The 19,489-nt window shown below is 43.1% G+C and overlaps 1 protein-coding gene across 2 annotated transcripts in view; it reads right to left on the bottom strand.

The window, feature by feature from the left end:
- Positions 1-6: 6 nt before the first annotated feature.
- pdlim2 (PDZ and LIM domain 2 (mystique)) overlaps positions 7-19,489 on the bottom strand; it is a 38,646-nt gene continuing 19,163 nt past the window's right edge. For both annotated transcript variants that reach the window (XM_032517033.1, XM_032517034.1), the window contains exons 7-10: positions 6,284-6,402; positions 1,541-1,689; positions 708-819; positions 7-326 (exon numbers count right to left, since the gene is read on the bottom strand). In XM_032517033.1, the coding sequence (XP_032372924.1) occupies positions 134-326; positions 708-819; positions 1,541-1,689; positions 6,284-6,402 (573 nt within the window). In that variant the 3' untranslated portion in view covers positions 7-133. The remainder of the gene's footprint in view (positions 327-707; positions 820-1,540; positions 1,690-6,283; positions 6,403-19,489) is intronic.

Consider the following 19,489-nt stretch of genomic DNA (forward strand, 5'->3'; position numbering starts at 1 on the left):
ATCTGCCATTTTGTTGACTAGTCTCCACCTCCACGCCCCATCCCAAGGTCTCTAGCCGAGTCAGATGGCGTTGAGCTTCCGGCAGACAAGCGGCCCTCTACATCCAGAGCGGGGCAGGTGTGGAGTGGCAGACTCACTGGCGCTGGGACATGGTGGCTTGAGGGAGACTGCCCGGGCCTTGGTACCTCTGTTTGGCGTGCTTCTCACAGTACATCACGTCTCCGACGCAAAAGTGACCCCTCATCCTGAGGTTGAGACCGCAATCTGTGCAGGTGTAGCACTCTGCGTGGCGGAAGCGGTCGTCTGCGATGCGCACGGCCAGTGTGCTGTGGAAAGATGAATGCAGTCAAACACACCGGACTATCCGACATCCCACGGGACAATGTTTGAACTTAGGCAGATAACTTATCTGCATCATGACACGTCAATCAACTTCAGTCAAGAGATTGCAAACATTTGATCTGCTTTAGAAAGAAATACAACTGCCCCATTGGCATATTTGTTTTACTTGGTGAAATAAAGCTCACAAATAAACTCACTCATTAACACTCAAATATGTACTGTAGTACATTCAGTAATTAGATGTCAGTCATAATAAGGGGTTGTTGCTGCTCTACATGTGAAACATCTTTTACTGTGGGACAAATCATCATAGTAATTACTCATGGCACGTTAGTCCACTGAACGAGTGACAGCAGGAGACTTACCCGATGCTTGTGCCACACTTCTCACAGGTGTGGATTTTTTTGCCTCCTCCCACTGATGTGCTTACTGTGGGGGCGCTGGGCGAAAGTTTCCCTGGGAACCGCAAGGCTGCCTCTGGAGTCAAAGACAGGAACAAAGCTGCTCATTGGACTGTGACTGGCCTGCTTCTCTGCTTAATCACACAATCACTTGGGTGTGCCTCCTCTGGGCTCTGTCAGCGGAGCTTGTTTTCTGTTTCCCACTCATCACTAAGCTCATCGTCACCCGTGGAACGCGCTACAAACGGGTCTGCACACATCGGTCATTATCACGTCATGAAAGAATGTTATTGCTATCTGGACGTATTTGCACCACCGTTTATCAAAGCGGAGGGTGGAAAGGAGGACGACAGATTCCATGATAAGCTGTTCACATTATGAACTGCACACGGGAGAGCGTTTCATCCTCCAGGTGACGGCCATATGGCAGTCATAGTTACAACTCACAATACACTTTTAACAGCAATAATTTTAAAAGGGAGAGGTGACGGCAAAACTGTAGGAGGGGATATAATTGATGTTGCATTTGACTGAAACTGAATCCTAAGACGCAATTTGGACCCCAGGAAGACTAGCTGGTTGTCTAGGCGGCAGCTAATGGAGATCCTTATAATAAATACAAAAACAAAAGAGTAAACCCTCAGCAATTTATCTTCAGTGAGAGTGGGGACAAAATGAAATTTACATTAAAAAAAATGCCTGATAAAAATATACACTATTAAGTATTTCCTCTAAAAAGATAATTCGTTCTCTTTTCAAATCGTGTACATTTGTTTGTAATGCAGAGTGCTTCTCACCTTTCTCGTCAGCCTCCAGGACCTCTTGCAGTATTTTGAAGGTGTTGGACTGACGAGGTGCCGAGCGGGACTCCTTATTCTCCTGAATCATCTTGTACACTTCCGAGTCCCTGTCAAACTTCTGCATGGCAAACTCAGAGCTTGAACTGCTGTAGAAGGAAGAAATAAAAATATAAATCACAGGTCATCACATTCACTAAAATCAGACGTCGAGCTCTCGGTGACGTGTTCTGTGAAAAATTTGCATTTATGAAAGATTTGAGAGTCTGGTTTAACTGCATCCAGAGGAAATGAAGGAAAGGGCAGCAGCTGGCTTTAAAACTTTGACCTTAGAGCATTAAGTGTAGATTGCAAACCACAGGCAAGAAGCCAAACAAGTGTCCTATCGCATATCATTCCCACAACTGGACCCCGTCTTATCCCCTTACCAGAAGCACTGTTCCAACTCAGAAAACAGCCTTGAGGCAAAAACCAAAGGAAACATAAGACCGACTGTGAAAGCTATATAGAATGTGTAGTATCAACTTTAACGCAAAATATGAATGAATGCTTCATTAAACGCATGCGCGCACTGCAAGTTATTGAGTCCAATGCCTGACACAAGGTATGATATACAAAAATAATGGATATGAGCTTTGAAACAAGTAATGTCCTCCTGTGCATTGACAGGAGGGAAGATTATATGCGGTCAATTAATTAAGAGATGAAAAAAAAATAAAAAATAAAAACAGTGGCTCACCTTAAAAGCAAATTCTTTACGCCAGGTGGTGGTAAACTAGTTATTTTTTACTGCTGCTTCCATACTTTATGTGCGGTTGAATACCAACCTCTCCCTGAAGCAACACATGCATTTCAACTTTGACTGACGGATGATTAATAAGTAAAAACTAAAACACAAGGTCTGGAGGGAGCTGTCAGTAGGAACCGGTTGGCTGGGTGCAAGGTGTGGTCTGATACCTTCCACCTGAAGACATCAGCCAGAATCAGTCAACTTAACCTGACTGACTGTCACAACACATCTGTCCAAATATTTACTGCTCGGCAACAGTCCACCATGGAAACCTTTCAGCATTGCTGCAATATGGAGGCCTGGTAGTTGTTGTGCAAGGACACAATTAAGTAGATGGACAGTGGCAGATTTGCAATCTGTACTCATCACCAGTGAACAGGGTCAGAATTGAAGTGCTTTTTTATACACAATCTCCCAATTTACTGGAATGATGGATAAAGTAATTTGACAAATTAACTTAATATTAAGTAGTGTTACAAATTTGGTGTCAAAGCCTTTGGAGACTATGGGTATGAAATGATGATATATAAAATGCAATCTTCAGCAAATACTTGATATTGTTCCTGGTGATGTGTTGCCAGGTCTGAACTGCATCTGTAATCTTCACGTCTGGCTTGTATCAGGCCTTCAGTCTGGGAAACACATGCTCAGATGGATTTAGGTCGGTTGACAGACTTGGCCGGTCAAATTCAGCCGTTTGGCCCGAAAGAAAAAATTCCCTGGTTGCTTTGGTTTAATGTTTAGGATCACTGTCCTGAGCCTCAAAGCTCCTTAAGGCAGAAAGTTAGCTCTTAGTCACAGCTTTATTTTCACAGAACAAAGAAAACCTTTAAAAAAAGTGTCACTATCCAAATAATTGCAGGGTTCTCCTTGAACATGTTACATTTCCTCAAGTGTTGCATGTAAAACATATATGTTCATAACCTTTCCACCACTGCGGTGTTCATGTAATGTTCCTGCCTGTATTTCAGCTCTACGCTTCTCGTTATGAAATGGGAGATGGCATACAGACAAGACAACAAGGCTGAGGCAAACACTCAAACCCTTTCCTCTGAATCTCTGAACATGGTTCAAATTGAAAACAGACCTAGAAAGCACACCCTCCAAGTTCTCCACAAGCTCAGCTCCACCCTCAGCAATCCCATTTCCATTTTCGCCTCGCTCACCATCCCTTTTGAAATGGCATTCTCATAACAAATGGAAAGTCTAGGTCAAATGGGACAAAAACAAATAACAGCAGTGAGGGTGAGAGGGGACGTGTGCACACAGATCTGCAGTGGAAGCAGTTAGATTTCACAAAAGTATCAGACAACTTTAGGAGAGTTAGTTTATTCTACTGTACATATTCTCAGAATTATCTACACAATGCTTGCATCTAAAATGAACATGTTGTTGGTTTGCTCACCCAGACTTCAATGATAAAGATCTGGTCAAAGCACATGAGCGCAGCCAAAACATATCAAAGACCACAACCGAATTCCAACCACATTTCTTAAAGCGTCTTACTTGCAATACAACACCTAAACCAAAGTCGGTACATCCTGACAAAAAGACATCCAAATGACAGAACTCGAAAATGACAAGACTCACCTCAAAAAGGAAAGAAAGCGGGAACAAAAGAAAGAGAGCTCAACTCTTCTGTCCAGTAACTGCCCCTGTACTTCTAACACTGTTGTAGCAACTCGGAACATACGAGAGAAGAAACAATATTGGAGGCCGAACACAAACCTCTATCCAAACCAGACAGGGCAGGGGGGAAAAAAAAGAAAAAAAAGAGGCTGACTGAAAGGTGTGCCTCTGAGCTGAAACTCATTGGACATGCGACAGAAGGGGTGGGTAAATGGGTGTCACTGAGTCTGTGATTGGTTGGGGAGGAGCAGGGAGAGGTTTGGTGTGCAGGCCGGGGGATCCAGACTCGGGGCCCAATGAGGGGGATTCTTTTCTGGGGAGGGTGAAAGTAGAATCTGATTTTTTTTGGGGGGGGGGATTGGACAAACTCCAGTTGCTGACACATGTATCACTAGCCGTGGTCGCCCGGGGGGGGGGGGAACTGGGGCCAAAGTCAACTATCCTGCACTGTGAAAACACAGGCACAAAGCTTCCAGCAGACAGAGTGGACACGAGGATTGTGTGAAGGACTAAAAGAAGATTTAATATCGGCAAAGAGACAAAAAAACATGGGTGTGTAAGAGAATCCCCCCCAAAAAAAAAAAGCTCAGAGGATAGCACCTGCATGCTACAAACTGAGTCACGTTACAGCTATCATCCCCTCATCAGAGGGGGCGAAGCAGGAAATAGCAAAGTGCAGTGCAGGTGGTGGTCACAATATTGTGTTTTCCCAAAGGCTAAAAAGTCCATTTGGTAGTTGTCGACTCAGAGTGCAGCTTCAAACAGCTCAAAGCACCAGCAGTCAGTTGCAACAGGGATGGGAATTCACAACATTTTAGGCCATTTGTTCCATCAACTGCCTTTACACAGACTTTTGAAAGGAAAAACAATGAATACAAATGTACGAAGGAATGTTTCTAGCAGAGACTGGCTACCAGATGAATTCCAAATATGGGTGATACTGCAATATCCTAACCAATGGAATAACCTCATGTCCTCCGACACAACATCCATAAGCCTCACACCAGGCTTATGGATGTTGTGTAAGTGGATACCACTGTGTTGTGAGATTACACTTCCAAACAATTCTGTATAATTTAGAGCCTCAAACAGCATACAGTCGAATCAGCACCTTTCGCTCTCAACTTCAACTAAAGGCTTCCTTTTTTTCCCTTTTAGACAAAAGCAATCATTTCAATACTTCCATGATTGTTTTTAACATAATCAAGGTGTCTTTGTTGAACTGCAATTGGTTGCCAACATTAGCTGGTCTTAAGGGGTTTGACTGTTGATGGTAATTGTTAATTGCGTGTAGATTTGCAGTTAGAAGAAATATTTTATGATAATAAAGAGGCATAGTTTACTTCACAGGCCCTTTACCTGTGTTATTACATTATCTGGGTCACAAAACAGTGATAGAACCAAAAGATGTTTCCTGGACTTTATTCAAAACTTACATTTGCTTAAAAAAAGTAAATAAATATTTTTAAAATTTGACTGAAAGAGGCAATTATTTCTGAAACATTTAATTGTACAGCACATTTGGAATTATTACTACCTCAAACCTACAGTACTTGTTTATGTTATTTTACATAAACAGCAGATGTAGTTTGCTACAAGCGTCACAGCCCTTATGTGTGTCCTTCTTGATGTTACTATGTTTGTGTTGTTGGTTCATCATCTTCCTCCTCCTCCTCCTCCTCCATGTTTCTGTGCCTGAAGACCCCCTTGAAAACGAAATGGTGCATCACAAGGGGTTTATCCTCTAATTTAATTTTTAAATAAAATAAATGGCTGCCAGTACTAGCTTATACTAAAAAGCTTTTTCTTATGGTTGTTCCTTCATGTAGGAATTGACTATAAGCTTTTCAGGTAATGTTGATTTCTTCGCTAGATGTCGTTCCTCAGATCTGTGGGTGTAACCCGTACTGGCCTGTAGATGGGGCTGAATGCATGTACAATATACACACTCTTACATAGGATTAGATTAGACAGGCCACCATCCTGCTACTGTTAATACGTGGAAGCTTCAGGGTGTGCTTTACACTTCAGTCTCTGAAGAGGAACTGGTTTCGTGGGCTAAAATGATAAAATGTATAGGCAAGTTTTCAACTTGGGCACGGTGTGTCATGAAACACATCCGTGTTGCCATGTTGATGCATATAAATAAAGTACAGTGTGTGTTCTGTACGTCTGGTTAGATATTTCAACTTCAAGTTTCTTTGCAACCAAAGATGCAACTATAAGATTAGATGTGTGTGACCACAGCAGTCAGTTTAATACACAACTGTGCAGTGAACTATGAGGTTTTCTCATGTATTATTGGTGATGAGAGTGGTCTTTACCTGCGACGTGGAGACGTGGGTACATCCCGATCAATGGGGCTATGGGGGGAGTAGCGTCCTGGTGGGGTCGGGGTTCTGCTGTACACAGAGTTATTTCTGTGGTCTGAAGGGGAGAATTCCTGTGGAGGAAGGGGAAAGCGACAACAAAAGCAAGAGATGAGTAAGCATGAAAAGTCAAAACTTGCTGCAGCTGCTGAAACCAACTCTGCAGTTGCAACTCTGAGTTGAATCTATTGAGGCAGTGTGCAAGTGCTTAGACCATGATGCAATGGTACTGTACAATGGTCACAAAAAGAGCCGTGTTCAGTGCAGAGGCAGGAATTTGGCAGCAGTATTTCTGGCTTACTGCTCCACCATGCAGTGTATTAGCACTAAGCAAATGTAGCGTCCTTGTTGTAAGAAGCACCAAATCTAAGGAGACTCTACTGTATGATATCGGAATTAAACTTATTCTGACACCAAAGTGTTGTCAATTATCAAAACAGTCAAGATCAAAACAGGCGATTCATCAGAAGCTTAAGATAGCTCCAGATAAAGAAATACCAAAGATAGTTTCATCATCATAGCAATGACTGAAACCTGGTTAAGTTCTTTCAGTGCGCTCAAAGTTTCTGTTGCATGAGTCACACGCCCAACATTCCTCTGCTGCGGGCTGATCAGTCTCAATCACAGCAACCCTCATCAACATTTTTTAAAATCTTGATTACCACGTATATTTCAGAGCTGTACTTCAGCCCTCAGCTGACACACTGGTGTGGCAACAGATGCTTGGCACTGACTCCAGTGTTGGTCTAATAGGAAAGAGACCCAGCATGTACACTACCGTTCAAAAGTTTGGGGTCACCCAAACAATTTTGTGTTTTCCTGAAAAGTCACACTTATTCACCACCATACATTGTGAAATGAATAGAAAATAGAGTCAAGACATTTACAAGGTTAGAAATAATGATTTGTATTTGAAATAGATTTTTTTTTTTACATCAAACTTTGCTTTCGTCAAAGAATCCTCCATTTGCAGCAATTACAGCATTGCAGACCTTTGGCATTCTAGCTGTTAATTTGTTGAGGTAATCTGGAGAAATTGCACCCCACGCTTCCAGAAGCAGCTCCACAAGTTGGATTGGTTGGATGGGCATTCTGCGTACCATACGGTCAAGCTGCTCCCACAACAGCTCAATGGGTTCAGATCTGGTGACTGCGCTGGCCACTCCATTACCGATAGAATACCAGCTGCCTGCTTCTGCTCTACATAGTTCTTGCACAATTTGGACGTGTGTTTAGGGTCATTGTCCTGTTGTAGGATGAAATTGGCTCCAATCAAGCGCTGTCCACTGGGTATGGCATGGCGTTGCAAAATGGAGTGATATCCTTCCTTATTCAGAATCCCTTTTACCCTGTACAAATCTCCCACCTTACCAGCACCAAAGCAACCCCAGACCATCAGATTACCTCCACCATGCTTAACAGATGGCGTCAGGCATTCTTCCAGCATCTTTTCATTTGTTCTGCATCTCACAAACGTTCTTTGTGATCCAAACACTCAAACTTGGATTCATCCGTCCACAACACCTTCCAGTTTCCTCTGTCCAATGTCTGTGTTTTTGCCCACTTAATCTTTTATTGGCCAGTCTCAGATATGCTTTTTCTTTGCCACTCTGCCCTGAAGCCCAGAATCCCGCAGCCCCTCTTCACTGTAGATGTTGACACTGGTGTTTTACGGGTACTATTAATGAAGATGCCAGTTGGGGACCTGTGAGGCGTCTGTTTCTCAAACTAGAGACTAATGTACTTATCTTCTTGCTCAGTTGGTCAACGCGGCCTCCCACTTCTTTTTCTACTCTGGTTAGAGCCTGTTTGTGCTGTCCTCTAGGGAGTAGTACACACCGTTGTAGGAAATTTCAATCTTAGCAATGTCTCGCATGGAATAGCCTTCATTTTAAAGGACAAGAATAGACTGTCGAGTTTCAGATGAAAGTTCTCTTTTTCTGTCCATTTTGAGGTTTAATGACCCCACAAATGTGATGCTCCAGAAACTCAATCTGCTCAAAGGAAGGTCAGTTTTGTAGCTTCTGTACGACCTAAACTGTTTCAGATGTGGAACATGATTGCACACAGGGTTTTCTAATCATCAATTAGCCTTCTGAGCCAATGAGCAAACAACATTGTACCATTAGAACACTGGGAGTGATAGTTGCTGGAAATGGGCCTCTATACATCTATGTAGATATTGCACCAAAAAACAGACATTTGCAGCTAGAATAGTCATTTACCACATTAGCAATGTATAGAGTGTATTTTTCAAAATAAGACTAGTTTAAAGTTATCTTCATTGAAAAGTACAGTGCTTTTCCTTCAAAAATAAGGACATTTCAATGTGACCCCAAACTTTTGAACGGTAGTGTACTTCAATGGCTTCCAGATGACGTGCAATTCTCCCAGTTATTCATGGTAGTTATCGACAGTGTCCATCGTCATGAAATGACGATATGGTGGTGGTGATGGCGCAGTAGATATGACACATGCCTTTGAGATCCGCCTTTGATTCCCACTGCCCATCAACCACTGTGTCCGTGAGCAAGACACTTAACCCATAGTTGCTCCGGAGGCGTGTAACCTCTGACATTTATAGAAATTGTAAGTTGCTTTGGATAAAAGCGTCAGCTAAATGACTCATCACCACCCACCCACCCACCCCCCCCAAATTACAATTTACATTGTTATTACACACAGGCCTGACTTACACACACATGCTCAGGACCTATACATTCACTGAATGGGAAGATGTCAGAGGGAGGGGGCTGCCCATGGAAAGGCGCCCCGAGCAGTTGGGGGTTCAGTGCCTTCCTCAAGAGCACTTTGACTATGCCCAGGAGGTAAACTGTTATCTCTTCAGGTACTAGTCCACCATCATACTTTGGGCCATATGGGGACTTGAACTTCAGCTTCCTATGGACTGAGCTACTGCCTCACTAAACCTCACTCAGCCAAACTGAACACTTACAGTACTGCAAAAATAGTGTTATTCAGGAAGAAAACTATGAGCAAAGTCTTAGTAAGTGTATAGTGTTTGACTTTTGACAGAAGAGGGTGCTATATACCTACTGTACACAAGCAGCTCCTAAACTAAGGTCTCAGCAGATGTGCAAATTAGTTTATTGTAGCTGTACTCAGCATAAACCAATGGGCGTAGGATACTCAGTTACAACATTGTGGGGAAAGGTATATTTATTCAAGTTTAATTATGCAGGAGTGAGCCACTAGTGAAAGTGACATCAGGCACATGTTCACGCTAAACACTCAGCACACCTGGACTTAGGTCTGCACAGCACATAACTCAACCCAGACACTTTTATTGTCAGGAATTCCAACAAACTAAAAGTTTTTAACCACTATGTCTGGCGTGAAACTATGTCCACCTGTAATACTGATCAGAGAAAGCATACTCCAAAATTGTCAAACAACAAGCTATAAACATGACTTTAAAAAGGAAGTCTCCAAACACTTTCACAACTTCCAGTTTGCTGAGAAACAAAGCGGTTACATTATTTTAGGTCTGTGCACAGTCCAGGAAAACGGTTACTGTGAATCCAACAGCTCACATATGACTCCAGAGTACAGCTTTCACAATAAAGTTCACTGCGTTTTTCTCCCTCAACAGTCACCAGCTGGCATTAATGTTACACAGGCTCCATCCCAAGGAGGAAATGTCTTTAACCTGGTCTTTGAACCGGTCCGCTACATGTCTGTGACTCAAGTTGGAGCTCGATACTCACACAGTGGCACTGATGGAGGCAAAGATTTGTGTGTCTAATGCCAGCACCCGCTTCCAATTCAGAAACTCTTTGAACAATGTCTCTGTTCTCAATAGAGTACAATTTTCCTCTTCTTTTTCCCCTTTGTGAGTGGGCAGATTAGTGGTGCACGCCAGGAAGCCTTTACCAGAAATGATCATTGGGACTTCTGCGTACGATTGCTCCCAGGCTAAATCCAGCATAATAACTGCAGGATCACAAGATCCCATATTCCATATGATCAGAGTACAATAATAGAGACATCCATATCCTCTCCTGCTGTGAACCAATCTTAGAGGCATATACCTGACAGACATTGATGCTTTAAGGATTCCTTCAGGAAGACCCGAGAGAAGCCACTCATTAATGTAAACCAAGCGTATGTTATGTAAGTGTCTGGCAACTTGAATGTGGATCTTCATGCTCTCCAACAGCAGAAGAATTACAGATTCAATCATAACTATGATCTACGAGACTCAAGAGGAATGCAATGAAGTAAAGAAAAACAAAAAGGGAAGAGAGAAAGAAAGAAGAGAAAAAAAGCGCTTTACTGTGACAGCGAGTATGCAGCTGTGATTGAGCTTGACCTTAGAAAAAAAGAAAAGAAAAACGTCTGCACCACCACAGCAGTTGTCCCATCATAGTCATCCACTCTACAGTGTGCGATGCCAGCCTTTTATAGCGGTAACCATGGCACGGCTGGCAATGGCCTTAAACTGGGCTCCTTGTTCTGGAATCATCACTGTTCCATTGTAATCTCTCAAACCATTTGGTAAACTGCACCATGGCAGTGCCAACAAGTCCCCCAACGTCTCATGCACCAACAAACTATAGGGAGGGGCACATGGGCGAGCAGAGGAAAGCCTATTATTTTGTCTTGGATGGGGGCATGTGTCAGACCACAGGAGAATGTCATGAGCTAATTCTTCCTGGTTCCTGTGGCTGGCGAGAGAAGGAAGCTCTGATTGAAGTTGCATTGAACTGTAATCAGCAGCTCACAGTCAACATAATGTACCCAGGTCCATAAGGCCAGGTCCTTGGTATGCTTTGCTGGTCTTGAGCTACACATTCAATAACATATCTAACCTAAAGGTAGGTTTGTCGGTCGGTCGATGTGTGTGTGTGTGTGTGTGTGTGTGTGTGTGTGTGTGTGTGTGTGTGTGTGTGTGTGTGTGTGTGTGTGTGTGTGTGTGTGTGTGTGTGTGTGTGTGTGTGTGTGTGTGTGTGTGTGAGTGAGAGAGAGTTCATGCAAGAGTACATGCATTTAAAGCCTCACACTTCATTCTCAATTTATAAAAAGGCTCAGAAAACTCAATCAGTACATCTGCACTTCAGGACCGTTCTTATTATTTCACAAGAGACTTCTGTATTTCTGTTCTTATCCGTGCTTTTTCCAAGTTTAATGCGGATGGGGCTTAGTTGGAAAAAGGTGACTAACCGCTAGACTTCAACATGTAGAAATCCAAACATGTGCTTTTGCGTTCTGAATGTAATTTATTGGTATTGTCAACCAAGATAGGAATGACCTGACAAGCCTTAGCAACATTAATTGCTCCACTAAAAATCGCTTTCAACTGTTTTTATCTAGGATTTATTATTTAAAACCATAAGGGGTATTAGCTTTAAAAGATCTGTTTTTATAATCTTTAAAAAAAATGTCTGTTGCTCTAAAAAGCACTTTTGGATGACTGAGCCTAGATGTCATGATCTGATTTAAGTGAATGAAAGACCAACTGTGGCTGGCTTTTGGTCAGGAAAAGGCTCGTGCGGGAGGGAAAAATGGCGGCTGAACTGTCAAAAATCCATGAGAATCACACTATGACGAGAACAAGCCCCTGTCTGATTGGCTACTTCAAGACACAAACAAACAGGAAATGGTGAACTGAAGTGACAGCAGCTGTTTCAAATCAAGGCCCATGGGAGACGTTGGGGACAGTGCCAGTGGAGGAACTTTGAGTCTGGCTCCAAGCAAGCCACTCTGCATCATCATCATTACCACCCTGCAGCTTCAATTACAGGGCATGGGCCAGCAGCGCACAGGGCCGATGCCTAGGGGAGTTTTTATTTTGGGAAGCTTGATGCTGCTGTAAGAAAGTGCTACGACTGCTTGTTCACTGTCTCCACCACAGACACAGACATGACTGCTGTACTACAATGAGGCGGGGGACAGCAGACATCCTGGGCTGGGTAATAATCAGAGCTGCGTGCAGTGTTTCCTATCCAGCAGTGTGCATCGGTGGAGGTCCTGAGCAAAGACCTGAGGCTGACGGTAACCTACTCGTTATCCACCGTCACTGATGGACCCTGCCTTGTAATTATGTCTGAGCGATGGTGCATCACTGTGTCCACGTTCTGCAACAAATAAGACTTGATATTATTATATCAAAAATCATGTCATTAACATTCTTTAGCTTTTTATTGCCTCATATCCAACTAAATCTGCTTTATAAAAAACGGCCCCCAGACTAAATAATACAAGACCAGTGGGCTGATGGGTGCAGACGGACTACAGATGCTATGGAGGCTGCTTCAAGTGAGGAGCCCCTTTCTGCAACTCTATACATGTATGCTCAAGCCCAAATTTAATATACATAAACTGTAAAGAGCCGTGTGGTTCCCAAAACCTTCTCACATCAAGTACCCCTAAACTGACCACAACCCACATTAGATAAGATTTTGTCCCATGGTCCCCCATCTGATAGGTTACAGAAAGTATATGAAACCTATGACCAAAATTGCCATATACAGTACATTCATATTGTGTTACTTATGGATGGACTTCTAGTGAAAATATTTTTTTCCTTTTTGTTGAGGGCTCCCTGGAAACCCCTCAAGGACCCCACTTTGAAAACCACTGTAGAGGGGATCTAGTTTTCTAACCTTAGGTCACGCTTAGTTTACCTTTTATCAAAAATAGGGATGCAAAAATCTTCATATATAGTGCCCAGTCCATACTGCAGTACATGGAGTAAGCTTTTGAAATCAAGCTCAATCTTTTCAATCCTCTATAATGCTCTCTACATATAAACTCTTGGCCCCAGCTTACACTGTGCAGCATTCAATAACATGGAATAAAAATGACAGATCTTTGTGATGCCAGCACTAATAATACCTCCCCTTTCTGTCCATTTGTTCGACACGGCCACACACACACACCATTAGACCGCTCCCTATATAAACCATATGTACAAGATTAGAGGCCAGATGAGCAGCAGAGAGATGAAGAAAACAGAATAACTGAGTATACAGTAATGCACATTAGCCAATGTCATCTTAAACAGAGCCGTCTTTAGCTTCTAAATTTCTGCCATTTAGACTACAATTTCCATTAGTTTAATCTTGACTTTGGGGCAAGATGACACAATTACGAGTTAGTGGAAATCTTTGGCAAAAACTTCATGTCAAAGTTTTTTTCTGTACTGTAATGCCAAGGATTCCTGCAGCTCAGTACATGAGAAATGTGGATGAACCTGATCGTGTGTGAATTGGAATGGCACAGTGAATACTTTAAGACCTCAGAGAAGCCGAAGCTGTCTCATGTGATCATTGTGCAGGTGGTCTGAGGGAGGCACTCACCCACACTTCCACCAAAAGTCAAAGACACAATGAGGAATGAAAAGAGTCTGAGCATTTATTTATCCACGAAGAGTGCTACAAGCAACACATTCTTCATCCCTATAAAATTCCCCACAAGGCTCCAACTGGAGCAACACATCAAGCTCATTAGACATCTGGAGTTCATTATGGTTGGTCTAAAATTACTGGACTTCATGATACTTTTTAATTTATGGTCGCTAGGATGGCTCTTGTTTGACTAAAGGACAGTAACAACTGAAGGAAGATGAACTTAAACCAAATGTGCTGACTCATTTCGAGCTGGGAGGTCTAGATAAGATGCTACCTTTAACAGCTCATCAGCAAAAATCCCTCCATACAGCTGTAATGGCCAATGAGCCTAACAGCATCACAACTGCAGTAACTAGACAGAATTGGGTGGTGTGGGTGGTGATGCCGCATTGGATATTACACATACCTTTGGTGTAGGAGATCTGGGTTCAATTCCCACTGCGGTACATCAACCAATGTGTCCCTGAGCAAGACACTTAACCCTTAGTTGCTCCAAAGGCGTGTGGCCGCTGATATGTAGCAATTGTAAGTTGCTTTGGATAAAGTCAGCTAAACGACATGTCATGTAAAACATCTGGTAAGTCTTACTCTGGTTTCAGAGGTACAGTCACTCTACTGTACAGTGCTTTGACTTGTCATGCAATACAATATGATGGACTGCCTAATGCTCCCTAGCCTAATACTCATTTCTACATGACTTTCCGTGAATGGGGAAAAACCATAAATCTAAAATGTCAACAAGATGCATTTATAGTGTCTGGCTGTAGCAGAATTATTCTTCAGTGGTCAGTGACATTTTACCAGCTCAACAATTATGATTTATAAACAACAAATGCAGCTTTGTAACCATTCCTCTAAAACATAGGTGTTGTTCTGTGTCAAACTACAGGAATATATGGTGACATTGTCTTGTGTTTGCTGGCATGAACACACTGAGGGGCAGTTATACACGTCGTTCCCTTGACAACATCTTTTGGAATGTTGACATACCGCTCAACCACCTTCCTAAGCAGCACCAACTAGTAAAAAGACCCATCTCTCCCGGCCAACATTTCCCCATAAAACTTGCAGGGCCGAGTGTCCCCATGACTGCGCCCGGGAGAGCACAGGGAATCAAAAGTGCCCCAGTTTGCTTTTCCACTCCAGTGGAAAGAAAAACAGGCGTGCTGATCAATCATTGGGGATGAGGAGAGGCATGCCGCCTGTGCAGGGGCCACAATGGACCCCAAGCTTAACGGCTGCGAGTCCGTGTGAAAAGACCTCGCACTGTCCAGTCACAGAGCTCACTGTGCAGAGTAGAAGAAAACATCCACCCACCGTGGCCACGGCCAGCACCGCTCCCCCCGACACTGGCTTGGCTTAGCACAGTGTTGGCTTGCCAAACCAAACAGCCACCCCACTTATATCAGACTTGAAATTGTACATCTTTCCAAGCCATCATCCTCAAGGAGGATATATGCATGTCTGTGTTTAGCGCTGTAAGAGAAGCCACTCACAGGTGAGTTGCAGTCTGCTCGATGGTGTTTTCTGCCTGCAATGTCGCCTTCCAGTCAGCTAACCCTAACCCTAAATATAACCATTGCCGTGCTGCCTCGAAGGAGACCTTGGGGGCAAAAAAATAAATAAAAAAAACACTGTGCAGTCTCCAGTCCTGAAGAAAAATAATTGAATAACTGAAATCTTTAACTACCAGTGCATGCAATATAAAATTTTACATTGACTCAATTTAAAAACAAAGTTCTATTTCTGCATGCCAAGTCTCCATTTCTGCTCCAAAGCAATGACCACAGCTTTGCACTCCAGTCCACAACAACCTCCAGAATAGAACTGGACAAAGCCAGCTTCTGGCTAACAGGCTGGCCCACTAAGAGAAGCAAAGTGAACAGAAAATGAATGGGATCCAGGAGGTATTGATGGATACTTACACTGCCGGCTCTGGATAAAGAGCTTGGCGACACATGTCCCACAACCAAGGCCACTCCACCAAATTTAGCATCAAGGAGAAAAAGATTGGTCTGCACGGGTGTCACCCTGCAGGAGCTGGCCATCCTACACTAGGAGGGGATATTTATAAAGCAACCACCCTTTCCCAGCACAGGCTCAGGGAGTCCACTAAGGCAACCCTCAGGAACCGCAAAGTGCAGAAACTGCAAACCCAGACATGGAGCCTGGTCCTAATGGCCCATTGACGGGTCGTGTCTCATGAAAAGCAGTTTGGTTTTGGCCCAGCTCATCGCAACAGAGATCCCGTTGTGGTAATTTCTTGATGATATAAACAGATGCCCTGAATCATGACCGGTGGCCGGCCAGTTCAGATACAATCTCATGCTTGCCTTCCAGGAATCTAGGATGCCTTCGCTCCTTTTGTCATGGTGGTGAGCTAGTAGATATTAAAATACATGACCACAGCCAGTCACATCACGGCATGACCAAACAAAAACTACAGTTTACAAAGTTACAGCTAATAACCTGCAGCAAAGCCACACACTCAGAAATTGAATGGACTTATTCCTACAGGGGTTTCCAACATATCAGAGGCGTTTTCTTTTTAAGACTGCAAGGGAAGCTCAGCTTCCCCTAAAATGTCAAAAAAAAAAAAAAAAAAAAAAAAATGTTTTAGAATATGTTAATACGAATAAGAGTTTGTTCCAAATCAGCTGACTCAAACTCTTCATACATTCCCGTAGCGTCACAGTGCATTGCCCTGTTGAAACCTAGTGTCCATGGACTTCAATGGGGCTGCATTCAACAGTTTTTTTCAGTGCTTTAAAACTAGACAGTCATTGGATAATGCTGCGATTATGTCTCAGCCACAGACGCTCAGCGTCTCTTGGGGTCAATGGACGCTGGGCTTCTGCGTGATGATTAGAGGATCTGTCGAAAAGCTGCATCTCCTTTTGATCGACAGCGATTTTGTACTGTGAAAAATCCCCGGAGCTATACGAGCTCAGTTCCATCACGAATTTTGCAAGTGTTTTTCAAAGACAAACTGGTGCAACAGATTTCTTGGCATTTACTAGGCGAAACTGCTAGCCAATTTTCCCTCATACATTTCATACAACTATACACCACATTCCTTGTTTCAGTTCATCATTTATTACTTCATACAGTAGGGTAGGCTAGGGGTGAACTAGCCAGCTAGCAAACTGCACACGTAGGCAGACAATGCTAATATTGTCAACCTGATTTTGGCATTGATTAAGAGCAAAAGATAGGTCAAAGTAACGGGTCTTTTCAACTCTCCTGGTATGAAAAAGTTAGCTGGCTGACTGGAAGTGCTGTGACAAAGAAAATGTACTGCTGGCCATGCATCTTAATGAAACCATTTCATGGATATTATAAATTATATTAATAAAAGGATAATTTTTTATGATGTAGGCAGAGTTTCCCCTTCTTTGAAAGATCAGCAGCTGCCACTGATATCTATAGCAATGCATTGGAAATCTCTACAGTTTTCTTTGCATTTGTCTTTCCTTTTAAAAAGGTGGTAAAAAGGTCAGGGTGAGCTGGTAGGTTGGTCCCGTTGTTTCAGGACATTTGAGCAGGATGAAGGTTTTCTGCAACAAGGACTTGAACCCACACCTTCTGATTAAAAGGTCACTTTCCTTATTTAACATCCTAACCTTTAGCGCTCTAATCAAGATGGACTGTACATTTCCTGAAAAACATTTATTCATGTGGCCAAATATTTATGATATGGGAAATGTAGAGGTCAATACAGACTTTTCTTGTCCCAAGAGGAAATTGTTTTACAGTCAAGTTAAAAAAGAAACTTATACAAACTCTGGATGCACTAACCACAAACAAGAATCTAAATGAATGAGGCGGCTACTGCTCAGGTGGTAGAGCGGTCTCTACCAACTGGAAGGTTTGTGGTTGCATCCCTGGCCCTGCAGTCGCATATCGAAGTGTCCTTGGGCAAGACACTGAACCCTTAATTGCCCCACAATACTGCGCCATCGGTATGTAAATGTTTATCCGCTAAGCAGGTGGCACCAGTGTATGGATGATGCCTGTATGTAAAGCGCTTTGAGTAGTCAGTAAGACAAGCGCTTTATAAATACAGTCCATGTACAGTAGGTTGAAAATGTGTAGAAAAGGCCAAAAGCCATCAATGAGGATGAAGTGCAGGTAGAGTGGTCATTTCAAAACATGCAATTCTAATCCTAGCATATCACATATTCTGTGCAGGGCTGCAGGCAGTTCGGAACATTGGACTCCATGATGAGGCACAGCAGACATTGCGGTGTTTTAGTAGCCACTGGGCAGAGCAGAGTGGTTTGATGGCTTGAGTCTAGCCCATGATGTCTTGTATAAAATGTTTTAGTCCTCATGTGCTGAAACTACGTTCAATGTTTTGTTTCTGCAGAACAGGAACCTGCTGAAAACCAGTTTTTTTTAACTGAGTCAGCCCCATTTATATTGTAATGTTACTTTTTTAACTTTCCTGTGTAATAAATATGAATGAATGAATACAGTTTGGGAATTTCAGCAAGCTCTCTGGTGTCCACTCTGCTCCCCCCAGAGCCCCGTCTCACAACACAGGCCTTGTGACGCGAGGAAAAAAGCAGCACAAGCCTTCCACAGCCTCTGCCATCACAGCCACTATTGTATACAGGGTTTTTCTCAGGATATCCAACACCCTGGAAAATGGGGGATCCTGTTGCGCATCCCACTCTCCTCACTCAGGGAGTCAAAACAAGGGTGGAAAAGCCTTTTAGGAGCTTTTCAGAGACTGATCACCTGATACAGCAGCACTCTGCACCTCTCAAGCAGGACAGAGGGCCTTGTCATGGAAGCTCCCCATCTTAGCGCTCACTGGGCTGCAGTGTTCCTGCCAGCCCGAGCCACATAATGCACAGTGTGCCCATGGCAGGCCTCTTCCCAACCATTTCCCCAGCGAGTGCTCTGAAAGAACTCCACTCACAAATCACAGCACTGCGGCAGGAGGCTCGTCACCACGTAGACATCCCTTGGAGCAACGGGTTAGGCCAAAACTCTCATCCACTAAGCTGGATGATGGTAAACACTAAGGCTGTCAGGCATAGACAGCAGAGAAGCCCATTTCTAAATCAGCTTTAAAACCAGAAAAAGTAAAAAGGATGGACTAATCAGCAATTACATATCTCAAATTGCAGTCTTCTCATAACATGTAGCTTAATATAAATTCAAACATACTGAACAGACGCTTAAAAAAAAAAAAAAAACAATTTGAAAATGGTAAGGAGAATGGGAAAACGGGCGACTCCATAAATACCACAAACATGCAAGGCCTACCAGACGGACAGCTTTGACAGAAGTGCGTCCATTCCTAAGGGGTCGCAGATGGAGCCACAACACAGTTCCTAATGTGGTTTTTGATAGGCCAATTCGGAAGTTTGCTGCTATGGTTTGCTCGCCACAGCCCACTATAACTCCACAGTGGTTTTGTTTTTTTAATGTGGTTTTTGATTGATGCCAAAAAACATTAGCATTTAACGGAGGCTTACAGTGCCTATAGTGAGAAATGATACACTGATACACCTAAAATGTGTTATCAGTGAGATGAAATGAGCAAGCGTATAATATACAGTTCAGACCATTTGACCATTTAGCCCAAAATCCTACATTTCCCATAACGCTTTCGCTATACCCTCTCTGCCTTGTAAATGCTGATGTCAACCAAGTTTGTAATAAAAGACCTCCTTTTGAATTTTAAGACATATTAAAAATAACCCAGATGACAACCAACTTCATAACATAATTATACAACCATTAGCCAGAGGGAAGGGTGGGGTGAGGGGGGGGG

Source organism: Etheostoma spectabile, chromosome 5 (genome assembly GCF_008692095.1).
Source record: "Etheostoma spectabile isolate EspeVRDwgs_2016 chromosome 5, UIUC_Espe_1.0, whole genome shotgun sequence".
NCBI lineage: Eukaryota > Metazoa > Chordata > Actinopteri > Perciformes > Percidae > Etheostoma > Etheostoma spectabile.